Raw genomic sequence first — 19,319 nt, 5'->3', positions numbered from 1 at the left:
CTGTATATATATATATATAGATAGAACCACCCCCCCCCTTTTCTCACCACGAGCACCCTGTCGACCCGTTCCCCCCCCCTCCTAGTTGTCGGCCTCTTACACCTCCCCGTTTTACCCGTCCCTCACTGTCCGTTTTTCCGTTCCCTCACTTCCCGGTGTAGGTGGTTGTTACCACTCTGGAGAGGAGCAAAATACTAACGGCCCTCTGTTTCTTCTCTCACCCAAAACCTCCGAGGCCCACCGACGAAAGTCAAGGACCCTACGGCACTGAAAAGACGGAAGACGCACACCTTCCTGACGACAGCAGCCCAGCGGCCGGACGTCTTCCCCTTTCCTTCCGGACCAGACTTCGTCTCTACCTCGGACTGGACCAAAGGACCCCAAGAGCCCTTTGTACAGAGACTTGTTATCACCACCTACCTGTGTCCACAATAAATCTCGCTAAACATAGCGCACTATATCTGGCCTTCCCGCCTGTCATTCCGGCCCGCTGAAACCCACACCCCACAAGTGGTGTCAGAAGTGGGATCTCCCGGAGGCATGGAGGCCGCTGTCAAGAAGCTGGCCGAACGCCAGGAACAGCTCGGACTGATGATGGAAAAATTCCTGAAAACCGCGGAGGATGACCGGGGTCAACTCCACGACGTCCTGAAAGGGCAAGGCACAGCCCAGGACCAGGCTCTTGGGAAACTCACGGAGGCGATGGGACAACAGAGGCCACTAGCACCCTTACCGTCGGTGGTTTTACAGAAGTACGTCGCGGGGGAAGACCCCGACTTCTTTTTCACAAATTTCGAAAGACTGGCTCAAGCGGCGAATTGGCCCGAAAATCGCTGGGGACATTATCTGGGACCGTTGTTGACTGGGGAATTACAGTCTGCCTATCAACAGGCCAACCTACAGGGGCAGACACCGTATGCCGACATCAAGACCTGCATCCTCGAACGTCTGGGGATAGACGAGGAGTCCTATAGGATCCGCCTACGACAAGTTAGAGAGGGGCCCCAAGAAACCCCTCGGGCCCTCTCTTATCGCATCCAGGACCTGACCACCCGGTGGTTGAAACCCGCTACGGCCACGAAAGACGAGATTGTGGCTAAAATCAACCTGGAACAGTTCCTCGCCTCTCTTCACCCAGGCACCCAAAAATGGGTGCGCCAGCATGCGCACCTGACGCTCGACAGGGCGGTGGAGATAGCCAGCGCCTACAGCAAAGCCCAAGAAATGCAGAAACCCAAAGAAGAACACCTGTCTCGGGGGCCGCATGGGGGTCACATCCGTCCACCCAGGCCTCCTGTTCCCCGAAAACCAGAACCTGTCCCTTTTGTGCCTTATCCTATGATGCCCCGACCAAACCCACCCGGGCCTCAATGCTACCACTGCGGGGGTTTTGGACACATCGCCCGTCATTGCCCGCAGAAGGAGGAACCCATGGAGGTCGGGGTGACCCGGAATTATGTGTGTCTTACGGCAGGTGTCTCCCCCCCACCGTTTCGGTGTCGTGTTAACATCAACAACCAACCCCTGATGGCACTGGCCGACACCGGGTGCAGACACAGTGTAGTTCGACCTCAGGACATGCCGAAACCCATCGGCCCCTTCACAGGGTCAGTTGCCATCAAATGTGTCCATGGGGACACCAAAAGCTACCCCACAGCACGAGTCACGGTACAAACCAGCACCGACCCCGGAAGGACCCTGAATGTAGGACTAATACCGAACCTGCCAGAGCAAGCAATACTGGGTAGTGATTATAGCGGTCTACCCCTTCTCCTACGAGACACCACCGATTCCCTTGAAAAATGGTGGAAGGAAGCCCCCTTTTCGCAAAACCAATCTCTGAACCCCTCACCCGAGAAACCGACCAAAACCAAGAGCCAAAAGAAAAAAGAACGTAGGAGGTACGTCGAAGCGTATCCGGTACAAGAGGCCCTTCATCCCTGGGAGACGGATCGCGAATTCCGAGCCTCACAGCAGGAAGATCCCATACTACAGAATGCATGGGGACAGGCCCTTGACGACGAGGACCCGCTGCATGTAGGTACCTACTTCTTCCGGTCTAGAGGTCTGTTGTATCGGAAAGCGGACCCACAGAAACCCCCCCAATTAGTTATCCCGGGTCCATTCCGGGACAAGGTGTTGTTCCTCGCACATAGCCATCTCCTGGGCGGCCATTTCGGGGAAGAAAAGACAGGACAGGCGATCCTCGAGAAGTTTTACTGGCCGGGAGTGTATAGCCAGATCAAACAATATTGTAAGGAATGTGCCATCTGCCAGAAGAACAGCCGCTACCGACCCCCCAAGGCACCCCTCCGCCCTCTGCCTCTCATCGACATCCCCTTCAGCCGGGTTGGAATGGACCTTATCGGGCCCATGTTGCCCTCCAGAAGCGGTTGTAGATATGCCTTGGTGGTGGTGGACTATGCTACACGCTTCCCGGAAGCCGTCGCCCTGAAGCATCCCACCACCCAGAACATAGCGAAAGCCCTGATATCCATCTTCTCACGGGTGGGCTTTCCACGGGAGATCTTAACCGACCAAGGGACCCCCTTTGTATCCGCCTTGATGCGTCAGGTATGCTCCCAGTTAGGAATCAAACAACTAAGAACCTCGGCCTACCACCCCCAGACCGACGGGTTAGTGGAACGCTACAATGCCACCCTGAAAGCCACCCTAAAAAAAGTTTGGATTTGGAAAGCAAGAGGTGGGAGGAGATGCTGCCTCTGGCTCTGTTCGCCATCCGGTGCAAAACCCAAAGTAGCACCGGTTATTCCCCGTATGAACTATTGTATGGAAGACCTCCCAGAACACTCCTAGATATGGCTCGCGAAGCTTGGGAGGCGGAACCCGATCGTACACGACCCCTGCCCGAGTATATAGAGAACCTGAAGACCCACCTAACCCAAATCCGAGACATTGTACGACAGCACATGGAAAAGGCCCAGACGACCCAAAAACAACAGTACGATAAGGGAACCAAGAAAAGGTCCTTGGCTATCGGTGATCTGGTATTGTTGCTCCTGCCATCCTCTGACCACAAACTTCTAGGGCAGTGGCAGGGACCATTCCCCGTCATCCGACAGGTAACTCCTGTCACCTACGAGATTGAGACCGAGCCTACTCGCGGAGTCCGGCAGATATATCACATCAATCTCCTGAAGAAATGGGAGGGGCCACGACCCGTCCTGTCCGGCGAATCGGTGGTTAACCCCATACCCTTTGACGGGTGCATAGATCCGGATCTGCCTCCTTCTATGAAAGAGGAACTAAAAACCATACTGTCCCCGGTACAGAACGTCTTCTCCTCCCTACCCGGACGCACAACCCTAGTAGAACATGCCATCCAAACGGATCCCGGGGTAACCGTGAGACAAAGGCCATACCGTGTTCCGGAAGCCCGCAGAGATGTAATAAGGAAGGAGACAGAACAGATGTTACAGATGGGCATTATCGAGCCGTCGGTTAGCAGCTGGAACTCTCCGATAGTCCTGGTCCCCAAACCCGACGGCTCGGTGCGTTTCTGTATCGACTTTCGTGCTGTCAATAAGGTCTCACGGTTTGATACGTACCCCCTGCCCCGGGTTGATAAGATGGTGGAAAGGATCGGCACAGCGAAGTACATCAGCACCCTCGATTTATGCAAGGGGTACTGGCAGATACCCCTGAAAGACTATGACAAACGGAAGACCGCCTTTTCTACCCCTGACGGCCTGTTCCAGTTCCGTGTAATGCCTTTTGGCTTACACGGAGCCCCTGCCACCTTCCAGAGGGCCATGAATAGAGTCCTACAGCCCCACTCCCTCTATGCCGGGGCTTACCTAGATGATATAGTGATACACAGCACTACCTGGGACCAACATATGGGCCATCTCAGGGCGGTGGTGTCCGCGCTGGGCAAGAGCGGCTTTACCATAAACCCAGCCAAAACAACCTTAGCCGCTCAAAGCGTCAAATACCTGGGCTATCTGCTAGGGGAAGGCCTCATCCGACCCCAAGACAACAAGATAGAGGCCATCCGATCGATCCCGTTTCCACAGACCAAAACAGAACTTAGAGCCTTCCTGGGGCTGCTAGGGTATTATAGACGGTTCATACCGAACTTTTCCCAAACAGCTGCCCCCCTAACTGACTTGCTAAAGAAGAGCACCAAAACAGAAGAGGCCCTGAGGCATCCCTCGGTTCCCTTAGAGCAGGCATTTGAGGCATTAAAACAGGCCCTACTGTCCCGACCCGTGCTTGTTAGCCCCGACTATAGCCAACCGTTCATTCTACAAACGGATGCCTCTGATCAAGGGTTGGGGGCCGTCCTATCCCAGAGAGACCCCTGTGGGAATGAGAGGCCCATTTTGTTCATAAGCAGGAAGCTCTATCCCAGGGAAATGAACTATGCATGTGTCGAGAAGGAGGCCCTGGCCATTAAATGGGCAGTGGACAGTCTCCGCTATTACCTAGAAGGGAGGGAATTCGTGCTATATACGGACCATGCCCCTCTGGCTTGGATGGCCCGCAACCGAGGCCACAACGACCGTGTCCTTAGGTGGTTCCTTTCTCTCCAACCATATAGGTTCACCACCGAACATAGAAAAGGGACCGAACAGGGTAATGCGGATTACCTATCTCGGTTTCCTTGTTCTCCCACCCCCACAAGAAAGACAGCTAGGGAAAGGGGATGTGGAAAAGCCCCGGTACCTGCCTTAACGGAGATACTTCCTCGCGCGGGGAGGAGTCCGTATGCCCCCGAGGATAACATGTTCCCTCTCCATAGGACTTCTTCTCTCTCTCTCCCTCTGCAGGCACGCCGAGGACGGAACCCGGAAGACGGACAACCGGAAGCAGTCCTTCCTGAACCCGGAAGTCCCGCCCCTGACCACGACCCGGAAGAGAGAAAAACCGGCGAACCCCAACGAAGGGCGTTCCAACCCGCGGACTTGTGGCAGAAGGCAGCAAGGAAGGAACCGGAGCTGAGAGAGAGAGACGGGGAGTCGGAGAACCAAGCGGAGGAGGACGACGACGGCGACGTGTGGTCTGAGGACTGGTGGAGTCCTCAGGAGGTTGCTGGAGAGCGGCCGCAGCTCACCAGGGAGTTGCGGCGGGCCACGTGAGTACCCGTCATCCGTCTCCGTGTGCCTTTTGTAGATAGCTGTAATTAGTGTAAATAGTAGAGTGCTGCACCTAGCTGAGCACGAGAGCACTGTATATATATATATATAGATAGAACCACCCCCCCCCTTTTCTCACCACGAGCACCCTGTCGACCCGTTCCCCCCCCCTCCTAGTTGTCGGCCTCTTACACCTCCCCGTTTTACCCGTCCCTCACTGTCCGTTTTTCCGTTCCCTCACTTCCCGGTGTAGGTGGTTGTTACCACTCTGGAGAGGAGCAAAATACTAACGGCCCTCTGTTTCTTCTCTCACCCAAAACCTCCGAGGCCCACCGACGAAAGTCAAGGACCCTACGGCACTGAAAAGACGGAAGACGCACACCTTCCTGACGACAGCAGCCCAGCGGCCGGACGTCTTCCCCTTTCCTCCCGGACCAGACTTCGTCTCTACCTCGGACTGGACCAAAGGACCCCAAGAGCCCTTTGTACAGAGACTTGTTATCACCACCTACCTGTGTCCACAATAAATCTCGCTAAACATAGCGCACTATATCTGGCCTTCCCGCCTGTCATTCCGGCCCGCTGAAACCCACACCCCACAGTAAATAATATAGCTAAAGATGATCTAGAGCCTCAATGTATCTACCAAGGACAAATGTCTAGCCTCATGTACCCTTTGTCAAGGGGGTGACCAGAACATTGAGCACCTCCTATTTGCATGCCCTAGCCCTAATGTAGTAACAGCACGGTCAAGATATCTAGAGCCCATATACTGCAAATGTAGAATTTCAACAGTAAAGGAACTATTATTGGTGTGTAAACACCCACCAAATGAATTTGTATGTTATAACTTCTATAAATTTTTAAAATCCTTTTTAACACTGTATTAATTTGTAATGAATTTTCTCCTTGTAAAATGTTTTATATACAATTTGTGGTCCTCAGTTGAGTACCAAAACAAATAAAAACTTTTGACTTTGACTCTAGCCTCATATAAAAGTTATTTTTATTCACAAAGTTATTTGTGTTACACATAAAAAGCAATATATATCACAATGAATAAAAAACAGAAAACACATAAATCTTAAAACACATGCAAAGGCATGCGGGCAATCTAATAAAAAACACAATTAAAATATAAACATCCCAATGTGAATAGATTTACAAATGTAGGACACTTTTGCAGTGAAAATTGCAAATGTTCATGACTATACAGTCCAAAGGATTTCGTCGTCAGTCTCTACGCGCGTTTCGGCGGAGGGCCGCCTTCTTCAGGAGATAAACTTGTAACTGTATAAGATAAAAAACAATGGATGTTGCATATATAGTGTAACAGTGATACATTGAGGCTATAAAAATTGATACTGAAAATATGGAGGTACACTAAAGAAACCTACTAAAGTAAACATAATCAAGCAACGGAATTATCAAAAGAAGAATCACGTGCTCTGAATAGGAAGGGGAACAAAATATATATAGTGTTAACCAGTAGTATGCTCCTTGTAGCCCAAACAGAAAAGATATAGTGCTGAAATGTTGGATATAATGAAACAAGAAGTTTAGGTATGTGTACCAGTCTAAGCAAAATAAGCAGGGGGCCTAGCCTGTTCTAGACCGTAAGTTTTATTTATTTATGTCGATCATCCAAGCAGTAGACCCATCCGGTTGCTGGGTCCCAACTAAAAATAATTTATATAAGACATTCTTACCTATTGAGGATGTATTCGTACTTTTCAATGGAGGGAATAGTGTGCTGCACCAAATGGAATAGCTACAATTGATACAAAAGAGCAAACAGAGCCCATAAGATGATGCAAAGGATATCTAGAAAATCTAGAGAGTCAACTTTACACAAATACAGAAGAATACAGAAAGAAACGTGAAGTCTTTTGGATCTTTACTCTATCAACCCATATCCAAGGACTTAACAGCGAAATACCGTGGGAAAATGCGATTAAATACAACATCAAATAACCAGCTAACCCACTTTTCCATTTAATACAGGGTAGGTTTGAGCATTTCCCTCACGGTATTGTATTATCAATTCTATTCCTTCTATATTAGCAGTTCATGTCTTCACTTAGTTATGTTTCCATGACATAGCATGGAGGTACCATTGATGTTATGGGCGATAAAGAGTTATGAATATTGCCAGGCTTCATTACCACTAATATCAGAGCAGACCATGCAAGATTTATATGGGAAACAGGGACATAAGGTGCGGGTGTTAGCCAGCACTAGACTACATCAGATGAGGTTTTTCTAATTCAGAGCATAATCTTTTCAATTCATTTAAGCATTCATATATAAAATATTATTGGTAGAGAATCGGTTTAGAATCTGAATAGCTGTTTATAATACATATTGGCTATGATATTCTGTTTGGCTACTAGAGTCTTTTCTCTATATCTATTATTTTAACCTCAGACAGTATACTAGACCTGAACGACGTTCTAGTTACCAGATAACATCGTCATGCCGATCACATGACCTAACTACGTCATTACGGTAGGAGACGCTCAAGGCGGGGCTATTTAAACGTCCCGGACAGTAGTTCCGCGTTTATCATCGGGAGCAAAATACAACGCGGCTCGACATACAGTTTATCTGTAAGTATAAAATAGACTTCTGATGCATGATACTGGGTGGCTAGGGGCACATTAATTTATATACTTCGTATTGGAACAGTTGGTTAATATACGGCTGCATATTATGTTTGGTTTGCAGTTTATCCATCTGGTCGCGTTAATAGGGGACTACCACGAGAGTCATTTTGCAATTACAGAGGCGACATACATCGTTGTCTAACCTCGTTTTTAAAGGTAACACTTTTTTGGGTTTTTACGAGAACACTGGGAGCGAGTCATACATAGTTAAATATAACGCCGTATTCCTGTTGTTCTTATCCGATCCTTTTAGATACAAGACACCACTCCTTCTCAGACCCTTGGAGGAACTTGGATACAACTTTCACTATATCCTAACAACCAGAAAAGGTATCTATTTAGCGGGCTATTCTTACCGGAGCACATAATGCCCAATATATTGCATGGTATGTAACAAACCCATCTTTGGTTTGTCTTCTGTCCGCTGTTGTTTTACAGCCTATCGGCATCAAAGAAACCTTATGCTGCAGAACGCCTATGACTGCATGACTAGGCTAGAGACATTAACATTGCAGGCAACCTTCTTCTGATGATTTTATCCATAAAAGAGGGGTGCGAGTTTTTTACATTAGTCCTCATACGACTTATCTTTTTTGTATATAGATCTGGGACAATGTAATACATTGATTCCTGCAATTTGGAAGAGTGTGAAAATTTACAGAATCATTATAGAACATCATAGAACTAAGGACTATTTGTAGGCTGGTGAAAGAAGGATATTATATATCAGCTTATCTTTTAATCATAGGTAACCATTGTTTGGTTTACCAAAATAGAGCCTCTACATTAATTCACGCTACAAATATCATTCGCATCATCTTATGGGCTCTGTTTGCTCTTTTGTATCAATTGTAGCTATTCCATTTGGTGCAGCACACTACTCCCTCCATTGAAAAGTACGAATACATCCTCAATAGGTAAGTACGTCTTATATAAATTATTTTTAGATGGGACCCCGCACCCGGATGGGTCTACTGCTGGGATGATCGACATAAATAAATAAAACTTACGGTCTAGAACAGGCTAGGCCCCCTGCTTATTTTGCTTAGACTGGTACACGGACCTAAACTTCTTGTTTCATTATATCCAACATTTCAGCACTATATCTTTTCTGTTTGGGCTATAAGGAGCATACTACTGGTTGACACTAGATATATTTTGTTCCCCTTCCTTTTCTGAGCACATGATTATTCTTTTGATAATTCAGTTGCTTGATTATGTTTACTTTAGTAGGTTTCTTTAGTATGCCACCATATTTTCAGTATCAATTTTTAGAGCCTCAATGTATCACTGTTACACTATATATGTGTTGGAAAACGAGGCAGCATCTGTGAGGCCTGCACAAATAACATGACACATTTGTCCTTCACTGGGAACCAAACACCCTAGGGCAGCGCCTGACTCTCAGAGGGTAGCGTTGCAGAGCAGTCTGAGGCTTACTCAAGGGAGGTGGTGTGGGCTAGTAATCGCCATTTGCAGGTGCGCAAAAAGAACACTCAATAATTGATTGTCCAGTCTGTACTTTGCTTTATAAAAGTAAGAGTACATTTATTAAACACACACACCACTCAATACTATACACAAATTTACAAATATACATAAGCTGTTGGAATTACTTTGTGACATTGCATAACATCTCCACCCCTCCCGCAGGGGGGGTGGGGTCTAGTACCACCACTCCCATGTATGCACATCATCTTGCCCCCAATGCAATTAGTTGAACCTATCCCGGAGCGAGGGCCCTGCGCACTGGCACCATCCCAGTGGCGTCCCCCACCCATTACCTCAACAAGCATTAAACAGGGATACACCTGCCTTGGTGACACATGACCCTGACCAAGCATCTCCTACTGACCCTAAAGTATACACCTCTACATCTTAAGGGCTAACAGTCTGGGGTCTTCACCTAAGCGCAGCAGCAAGGCTACATGTTTACGCACACTTTAGAATGACAGTACTCAGCACATTTGGATATCATTAAAAATGCATTGCAATTACAGCCCCTAAAGACATCACAAATGATCACAGGATTAAGTTGTAAATACCGTCAGACACCCTAGCAGGAGTGTCTAGCTACTTAAATCCACTTTGCTTGTGACATCACCTTACACCAGTACTTCACATTGAACATCAGTCCCTCTAAAAGAAATAACCATTAATAAATGCATTTCAGTGCAATTACGCCATTTCACCTCCAGGGGATGCCCTTCTCAAGACATCTCCAACTCAGCCCTTCAATCTTTGATGCACTTCTCAATGAACCCCCAGCGGTAGAACAAAAGTTCCAGCCTAGGAGGTGATGCAATCTTCGCTGAGAGTTGAGGGGTTATTCTTTTTAAATCCTCAAGAAACTTAGGGTGGGACTTAGCTTTGTGCTGGGGCGAGACTGCGCTGCTCCAGCAGCCCCCCCCAGCACCTTTTCACACTCAAGGGTGACCCCTCTCGTCTGGGGGCCACCAAAACGCCAAAAATAATCCATTCCTCCTGCCTTGCAAGGCATCATGGGGCGCTTCAAGCTCCTGCCGCTTTCTGGGGCCTCGGTGGGGGCCCGGTCCCACCCGGACCCCCGGGTAAGGGTATGCGACGCGGGGAGCCCACACCCCTCCGCGCTTTGGTCGGGGGCCCGGTCCCACCTGGGCCCCTGGCTCCTCCTTCCTTGTCCGGGGCCCCGGTCCCACCCGGGACCCCCGCAGGCTCTCCACGTTGAAGGACAGTCCCCGGGACCTGACCCACCCCGGGGGCCTTTCCTGGACCAGCGGCGGAGCCTCACGCGCTTCGCCGTCAGGGGGCCACAGGTCCAAGGTCTCTCACCTTCTGGGGGCCATATCTCAGCCCCTGGAGGTCCGATCTGCCCCATTTTCACATCTTCTTGCTCCTGGCGGCGCCCCCCAGCCACTGGGAGCACTCCTTCACTCTCCGGGTCTCCAAGAGGGTGCACTCTGCAGGGAGCGGTCTGCACTGGCTTCCTGCGCCAGCCTTTCGCCTGGCTCTCCTCCTGTGCCTCTCTTCTCCCTGCGCAGAGGCCCCTGCTTCTGCGCACCGGTCCTGGGCGCTTCTTCTGGTGCTGTTAGGGGCCTGGGTGACAGTCAGGGGGTCTCCCCTTCCAACTGCCCATTGCCAGGCTCCAGCACCTTCTACCTCAACAGACCACACCCCAGAGAGAGCTTCTCTTCCTGTGCAAGTACTTTTTAAAAGTTGAGTAGGGGGCTGGCAGAAAGTCTCTGTGGGTCCTATCAAACAGCGACACATCACTTCCCTGCCCCTGCTCCCCCCTTCTTGTCCAGCCTCTTGGTTTGTTAAAAATGGAGTCGTCCAGTGTCTCTGGCCACATGGCCTCTGAAATCCAACTCTTTCCTTCTTGGTGCCGCCTGGTGCCTGGCACCCAGTAACAGCTGCTAATGGATGAGCCTGTAGCCCCACCCATCTTCTTCTTTGTGGAGAGGAGGCCCTAGCTTGTGGAAGGAAGGTTATCAATCCATCCAGCTGAGGTCAACCCTCAGCCTGGGTCTGGTCATGGCTGGCTCAGAGAAATATGACAGTTCTGTATGACCCAAAAGCAGTACAAATATGACTTTGGACTCTGCAGAATACTTATGTTCACCTACTCTACAATGGACTTTAGTGCAGGTCTGGAATCTGTAGGCTTTGTGGAAGTCATTTTAGCCATGGGCCCCACATTCCCATAGAGGAATAATGAAGTGAAAACACAGTAAAACGCACTGACTATACCCTGGGAAGGAACATGCCAGGGAAAAAGCCTATTCCATGTCACCACCCAATTCTGCATAAGCCCTGCCACACCATTCACTCTGTAGCTGCTCCTGGACTGCGCACACTAGGAATCTCCCCTGCGCATCTCCTACACTTGTGCACACGCATGTACACCCGTGTCTGCATGTAACCAGCACGGTGTCCCATACTCCAGCTGCTGCGCAGCGGCCTAGTCAAGCCAGGCGGACACCAGTAAAATCTCCGTGCAGTCTCCTTCATTAGGAGTTCACTGTGGATGAGTCCCCGATAATGAGGCTCCCCCACAGTAAGAGCTCCATAATTAGGTGCTCAAAAAGCGAAAAATCCGGGCGGACCTAGTGTCAGAACCACCTTCTAACAATATGCAACATCCATTGTTTTTTATCTTATAGAGTTACAAGTTAATCTCCTGAAGAAGGCGGCCCTCCGCCGAAACGCGCGTAGAGACGGACGACGAAATCCTTTGGGCTGTATAGTCATGAACATTTGCAATTTTCACTGCAAAAGTGTCCTACATTTGTAAATCTATTCACATTGGGATGTTTATATTTTAATTGTGTTTTTTTATTAGATTGCCCGCATGCCTTTGCATGTGTTTTAAGATTTATGTGCTTTCTGTTTTTTATTCATTGTGATATATATTGCTTTTTATGTGTAACACAAATAACTTTGTGAATAAAAATAACTTTTATATGAAGCTAGACATTTGTCCTTGGTAGATACATTGAGGCTCTAGATCATCTTTAGCTATGTTATTTACCTAACCAGAGTTAGGTCCCATGTTGCCTAGGAAATTTTGAATACAAGGAAAGGCCAACATACATGCAGAGTGCATGTCTAGATTACCTGTAGCAAGTTTGGAAGAGGGTCAAGAGGAGGATTGTGAGGTAGCGTTCACTACACATGATGTTAATTTATTGTATGGTGAACAAACAAACCTTCGTGAAGATGTTTGGCTCCTAGAAATGGAGAAAGATGTTGAATTAAATAAGGTCAAAAAGCACATAGTACAAGGATGGCCCAAACAAAGGAAGCTGTCAGGAGTTATTTTAAGGTACATGATTAGGTGGCGGTGGAGAACGGTTTAGTTATGAGAGGTACTAAAATTATCCCTCCCTTTTCTCTGAGAAATACTATTGTGGAAATTGCCCATGAAGGACATTTAGGCATCTCTCATTAGGAGACACATTAGAGAATTTATTTTGGTGGCCTGGTATCGATGTATGTGTTGAGCATTTTGTGCGTACTTGTGCCAAATGCTCGAATAGTGACAAGTCAGCTGTTGTTTTGCGCCCTGTGCCTCATCCTGAAGATTTTCTCTCTGGTCCGTTGCAAAAACTGGGTTTGGACATTATTGTTCCATTTTATGTTTTACCAAAACATGAGACGTTTGGTATTGTTCTCATTGATTACTATTCGAAATGGCCAGAAGTCAAGATGGTTAAGGACGTCACTTCACAAAGTGTTATAGAATTTCTAGATAAAAATTTTTGCAGAGAAGGGATACCCCAAACAATTGTCACAGACAACGGACCCCAACTTGTTAGTAAGGAAATGGAATGCTTTCTGGAGAAGTGTGGAATTATCCTTAGGAAAATAGCAGTTTTCCATCCTGAGTCCAAGGCCAAGTTGAGCACTTCAACCATGTAGTGAAGGAAGCTATTCAACTCTCAGTTAAGGGTGGGTTGAATTGGCGCAATGCTTTGCAATCCATGTTGTTGGCATACAGGACCTCGCCAAATTCTGTTACCTTGGTTAGCTCATTTGAACGTCTGAGAGGTCGCAGACCGAGTACAAAACTAGCTCCTTGGTCCTTGGTGGTTGAAGAAGAATCTAGGTGAAAGCAAACATTTTACTAACGTAGACTATGAAATAGTTAAACAGAGTTGAAGCCAACAAAAAGAAAATGAAACAGGTCATGGAAAAGAAATTAGGTACTGCGAGTAAACAAGGAATTGTGATTGGTGATTTAAGTTGCATAAAAAAGAGGGTGTTGCCAAGAGTTTCCCTGTTTGGTCAATTCCCAAAAGAGTCATTGAGGTTTTCAAAAATGCTGTCAGAATCGAGGGTGGCAGTTTCTGGAATCTTAACAGAGTCTGCTTGTTTAAAGGTGTAGTATCCCCACAGGAAGACCCTAACAGCAATGTGTTTCTAGATGTTGGGCAGCATAATGATCCAGGGAATCATGATTTTCCTCTTATTAACCACAGGAATTTTCCTGCCAGGACTGCGCAAAACCATCGCCTTCCCGCGAGGTTCAAGGATTTTGACATGAAAGAACTTTTTTTTTCATAGTTTTTTCGGGTTTTCTTTAAGGGGGAAGGTATGTCGTGTGCATGGGAGCGTGGCTGTCACGAGCATGGCACTCTTGTCACAGCTCGTGGCTGCTTCGTGCTTAGCATTGTTGTTCTGCTTTAAATATATGTGGGAGGTGGGAGAGTTTGCCGTTTGTACTATTCTACCTGTAATCTACGGATAAACCACACGTACTTTCCTTGAATAAACCATGTCTGAAGTATCCATCGTCTTCCTGCTTATTATCTGGATTGGATACTTTCTTACAATCAGTATAAGTGATACTGGGAGAAAGGCATAGAGCAACCCCCATGGTGACCTCATTGATGACGCACATGCCCCCATGCACACTGGCAAGGAATGGGACTGCACAGGTTAGTGAGAAGTGCATTATACAGGAAGGGAATAACCTCAACAAGTCCTGTGCTGATGGAGATGAGCTTGATAGAAGACCCATCAGTCAAGATATTCTTCTGCTTCCTCAAAGCTGGTGCAGGAACCTGACTAAGTCTGTCCAAATAAGTGTTCGCATAAGCTGGAGATTCAGGACTGGCTGTTGTTGTGACTACTTTGGGTTTAGTAAAATCCAATGATTTCGAAGGACACTGCATATTTGGATGTTATCTTTGTTTGTCTTTGTAAGAGAAGATATTAGCCAATGATGTAGATAAAAAATACCACATAAGTGAACCATACCCACCACAACAACAAAGAGTTTTGTAAAAACTCTTGAAGCTAGAGTACGGTCAAATGGTAAAACTTGAAAGTTAAAGTGCTGGCCTTGAATAAAAAAGCATAGGATTTGCATCTAGCGGGTTTAGATGTCAGATAATTTCCCATATTGATGTAGAGAATAACCTGAAGAAACAACATCCTGATTGTTTGAAAAGAAATGTGTGATTTAACTGTGAAAAGTTGGCCTGGTATATGATGTCCACAGTTCTGTGGGCACCTTGTATCAGTCCAAACAATCCCTTATGGTGGTGGTTGTAAGTCAACCTTATAGACAAGCTATCCTAGGGGTAGCATGGACTAAGCAACCTTAAAGGCTTAACTCAAGAGGGCATGTGAAACCAGCTGTTTTACCATATGCAATCCTGTAATATCAAATGAAAGGACACCACACAAGTTATATATTATAAAAATATATGTATTTATTCTAAGAATAATCCCCACTACTCTTTATGAGCAATCAAGCACAAGCGTTTAAACAAAAGCACAATATAACATATGAAAGTTGCACGTTTATGGATGAGGCCGGTGGCCACTCAAACCATATATCAAAAAAGTGGTATAACAATCACTAATCGATCAGTGGTAAGGCCTAGGGCCTTGGGAATCGCTGGGACTACACTGGACTAACAGCAGTTAGGACGGGAGTAGCCCGCGGGATTCGGGTGCAGCGCTTAAAGCGCACGCATGCACCAATGCAAAGTCAATGGTGCGTAAAAGTTATCGAGTTAGAGTTTTAAGAGTCTTCCGACTGGACTAGAAGGACAAAACTTTAGACTTAGGCACTAGAGGTGTAAACCACTACAGGAGCACCGGCGTTCAAGAGTTACCTCACCCACAGGAAGCGGGTGCACAGGTGCAAAGATGTGTCGGGTTTCGTCACGCAGTTCTATGGTGCCTGGAGATGAAGATGCTGCAGGCGTCCAGAAGAGAAGTTTCCGGTGTGATCCAAGGGTGGATCGAAGATGCAAAGTACCTGAAAGCAGAGGGGACAGAGTCTGGGTCACTAGCCAGTGACCAGGAAGGAACCATGCGATGTCGGGCGCAATCAGGTGGTTGTCGTGAAGCTTGTCTCCGCTGCCACGTGGACTCTGGGGCACCGAGGATGTCCTGGAGTGGATCACGAGCTGTCCCACGAAGGCTCTCGCTGTCGGCGGTGTCGGCTTCCGGATCGCCGTTAACAAGCCTTGGCAAGGGCAACCCAAGCAGGATTCGAAGATCGCTTCTTACTCGGACCAGCAAGGTCAGAGCGGGTGCTCCCTTTCAGGGGAGCGAGGGCCAGTCTGGAGCAACCAGACTAGCTGTGTAAATTCTTAGGTTCGTCGGTACTGGGGCCACTAGCCAACGGACAAGCGACCGGACCAACGCGTCAAGCAGGAAAATGCAAAAGGGCCCCACGCAGCACTCGTCGAGTGTGGAGGGGTGAGCTTCGGTGCAAAAGCTGCTCGGGGCTGGAGCTTCTCAGACTTCAATGCACAGCTTCGAGGGAGCCTCGGGAGCTGCACGGTCAGCGCTTCGTAGTTTTTCCAAGATGGCCGCTCCCACGCTTCAGGTCGCCTCCACGGGTCTCAGCTCTGCATAGACTGTGGATCGGGCTGTTGGAAGGCAGGAAAGCTGGGTCTTGTCGATCTCTGTTGCTCGAGTTCCGGCGGGAACTGCAACAAAGCAAACGTCGAGGTGCTGGATGGTGCCTGTTTGCACAGGGTGGTCACTCCTTGACCACAAGGGAGATTCTTCAGTCTTCCACGTCGAGTGGGATGTCGAAGGGTCCAGAGTTTCGTTTCATAAGTTTCAGTCAGGATAATCTGATGTGCATCTGCACAGCTCCTACCTTTATTCCAAATCAAGGGGCTGGATTACCTGCTAGGTCCCTCCTATGGGTGGGACCCAGGAAGGGGGTGGTTACACCCCTTTTCCTTTGCCCAGTTTCGCGCCAGGACTGGGGCTGGAGTGCCCCAGAACCGGTTTGACTGGCATTTGCTTGGGGACACCTTGTGCGCCCCAGGCAGTGTCTAGTTTCTTTCAACCCTCCCTGCTACAATCCACTATCTCCTGTCTGGGGTGGTGTGACACCTCCCTGTGACAGGAAACCCTTTGTCTAGGCCTCCCCTGCCAAGTTTCGGTGAGCAGCAGGAGGTCAGACTCGTGTCTGTGGCAGCAGCATCCATTTTGTGATGCTGGGGCTCTAGTTAGGATTAACCGCGTTTTAAGTAAAGTAACATGTCTTCTCCCTCTAGAATTATTATTATTATTAAAAGCAATTTCTATGGCGCAACTAAGCCCAATGGGTGTCAAGGCGCATAACAAACAGTAACAGCTGTTAAAAATACCACTATACAACTATATGACTATTGCGGGTAGGCTTTGACGAAATACCAGGTTTTGAGCGCCTTTTTAAACGAGGAGAGAGAGGACTGTGTCTTAATGTCTTGGGGGAGAGAGTTCCACAGCTTTGGTGCAACAATGGAGAATGTCCTATCTCCCCATCGTGCTCTTTTTGCTCGAGGGACGACCAACAGGTTCAACTCAGCAGATCTAAGCGCTCTCCCTGGCTGGTAGGGAGTAAGCAAGGCGCTTAAAGGATGCGTAGATCTTTCTGACAGAGCTCTATAAGCTAAGCAGAGAATTTTAAAAGAGATCCTCAGTTGAATAGGGAGCCAGTGAAGAGTCTTTCTGGCCATAGTGGCAGAAGAGGTATTGGGAAGTGCTAGAACAAAACGGGCCGCAGCATTTTGTACAATTTGTAGCCGCTGGGTGAGCCCCTTGTTGGCATCTGCATAGAGTGCATTGCAGTAATCCAACATGGAGCCCACCAATGCCACTACTATCTGCTTCCGCGCTGGGAGAGAAAGATAATGAAGAATTCTCCTGAGTATTTTTATGACTCCCCAGCAGGTAGCGACAGTGCGATTAACCTGTAGGGTCATAGACAGCGAGGTGTCAAAGATAACGCCGAGATTTCTGGCTGACTGGGAAGGAGAAGGACAGGTTCCTAGCGCAGACGGCCACCACTCAGTAGACCAGATATCCTGGTCCTTGCCAAAGACCAGGATCTCAGTTTTGTCGCCGTTCAACTTCAAAGAATTCTGAAGCATCCAGTCAGATACTGTCTGCATACAGATTCTGAAGTTGGCGGCGGATGTAGAAACTGAGTGGGCTAGTGACACCATGATTTGAGTGTCATCGGCGTATGACACCACTTCCATCCCCAGAGATTTTACTAGCCTCGCAAGGGGTGCAACATAAATGTTAAATAGGGTCGGACTAAGGGCCGACCCTTGAGGCACCCCACATTGCAGGGATTTGACAGGGGATAGAAATTCGCCGAGCTTGACTCTCTGCTCTCTATGTTGTAGAAAAGAGTGCAGAAGGTTAAGAGCCACACCAGAGATCCCTGCCTCCCTCAACCGGGATGTTAAGATGGAAGGAGACAGGGTATCAAATGCTGCGGTAAGGTCCAGAAGGACCAACACCGTAGTGTGTCCGGCATCTACCTTCATACGGATGTTGTTTACCACCATGGTCAACGCAGACTCCGTACTATGGACTTTGCGAAAGCCATGTTGGGATCCATCAAGATACCCAGATGAGTCAAGAAAAGTAGAGAGATGACAATTAAGGTGAGACTCAAGTATTTTTGCGGGAGCGGGTAACAGCGAAATGGGTCTGAAATTTTTCAACTGTTCCGGGTCCAGCGTGGGCTTCTTGAGTAATGGCTTAACTATCGCCCTCTTCCACAATAAAGGGAAGGTGCCTTGGGTGATAGATCCATTCATCACCTCTAGCAAAGGTGGCAACAAAGTGGCTCTGCAATCCTTCAGGATTTTCAGAGGGCACGGGTCCAGAGGGGATGAAGATTTAATCCTATCAAGAAGAGTGTCAAGTTCATCCAAGGTGAGGGGCGGAAAGTCCGTTAGGGTGTTAGCATGGTCACTAGACCAGGCTTCCAAACTCTTCAAGATTTGAAAAGAGGAATCATCCATATTATTTCTTTGCGTTTCCAGAGCCGTATAGATATCATCAATCTTCTTATAGAAGAACTCTGATATGTCGTCACAGAGCTCCTGTGAGCCTACTACTGGATCCGGCACCTGAAGAGTACAAAGTGAGTCCACGATCTTAAATATCTCACTCGAGGAGGTAAGGGAAGTAGTGAGATTGGTAAAGTATTGCTGTTTTTCTCTAATGACCGAGGACTTATAGTCAACTAGCAATTTCTTATGTAGTTCCCTATCCTGTGGATCCCAGTTTTTCCTCCATTTCCTCTCTTGTCTTCTGCATCCCTGTCGCAGAAGTCTGAGGGATTCCGTATACCAAGGAGCAGTGGGTTTACGGCGCGCAGAGTATCTATAGGATAAAGGAGCTAGTTCGTCCACCGCCCTGGCGATCGAATGAAAGAATAGTTCAGCTCCTCCATCCACATCCCCTGAGGCAGAATAGCTATCATTGTTTATAAATGGTGCGACTGCATCATTAGTGATGTTTTTAAAGCTCCTCTTTGGGCCTCTAGTGAAGGTGCAAGGATCGGACTTTCCTTCCAGAGAATAAGTCATCTGAAGAGGGATGGCAAGATGATCAGACCATACTAAGGACACCGGAGTGTCTACAGATAGTCTGTCATCATTGGTAAAGACTCCGTCCAGAATATGGCCCGCCCGATGTGTAGGAGTCTTTACAAGTTGGATACAATCACAGGCCGCCAGCGCATCCACCAACCTGGTGGAATCATGGTCCCCCAAATTATCCAAATGGAAATTAAAGTCCCCAAGAATGGCCA

General features: G+C 48.0%; 1 protein-coding gene across 1 annotated transcript in view; it reads right to left on the bottom strand.

The window, feature by feature from the left end:
- Positions 1-6,240: 6,240 nt before the first annotated feature.
- The window catches only part of GPR155 (G protein-coupled receptor 155), a 361,714-nt gene continuing 348,635 nt past the window's right edge, over positions 6,241-19,319 (bottom strand). The window contains exons 16-17 of the mRNA XM_078681541.1: positions 6,809-6,870; positions 6,241-6,389 (exon numbers count right to left, since the gene is read on the bottom strand). Coding sequence (XP_078537667.1) covers positions 6,340-6,389; positions 6,809-6,870 — 112 coding nt within the window. The 3' untranslated portion in view covers positions 6,241-6,339. The remainder of the gene's footprint in view (positions 6,390-6,808; positions 6,871-19,319) is intronic.

Source organism: Lissotriton helveticus, chromosome 3_1 (assembly GCF_964261635.1).
Source record: "Lissotriton helveticus chromosome 3_1, aLisHel1.1, whole genome shotgun sequence".
NCBI classification, from domain to species: domain Eukaryota; kingdom Metazoa; phylum Chordata; class Amphibia; order Caudata; family Salamandridae; genus Lissotriton; species Lissotriton helveticus.
The sequence above is the reverse complement of the archived record's forward strand: the minus strand, read 5'-3'. Positions and strand labels throughout refer to the sequence as shown.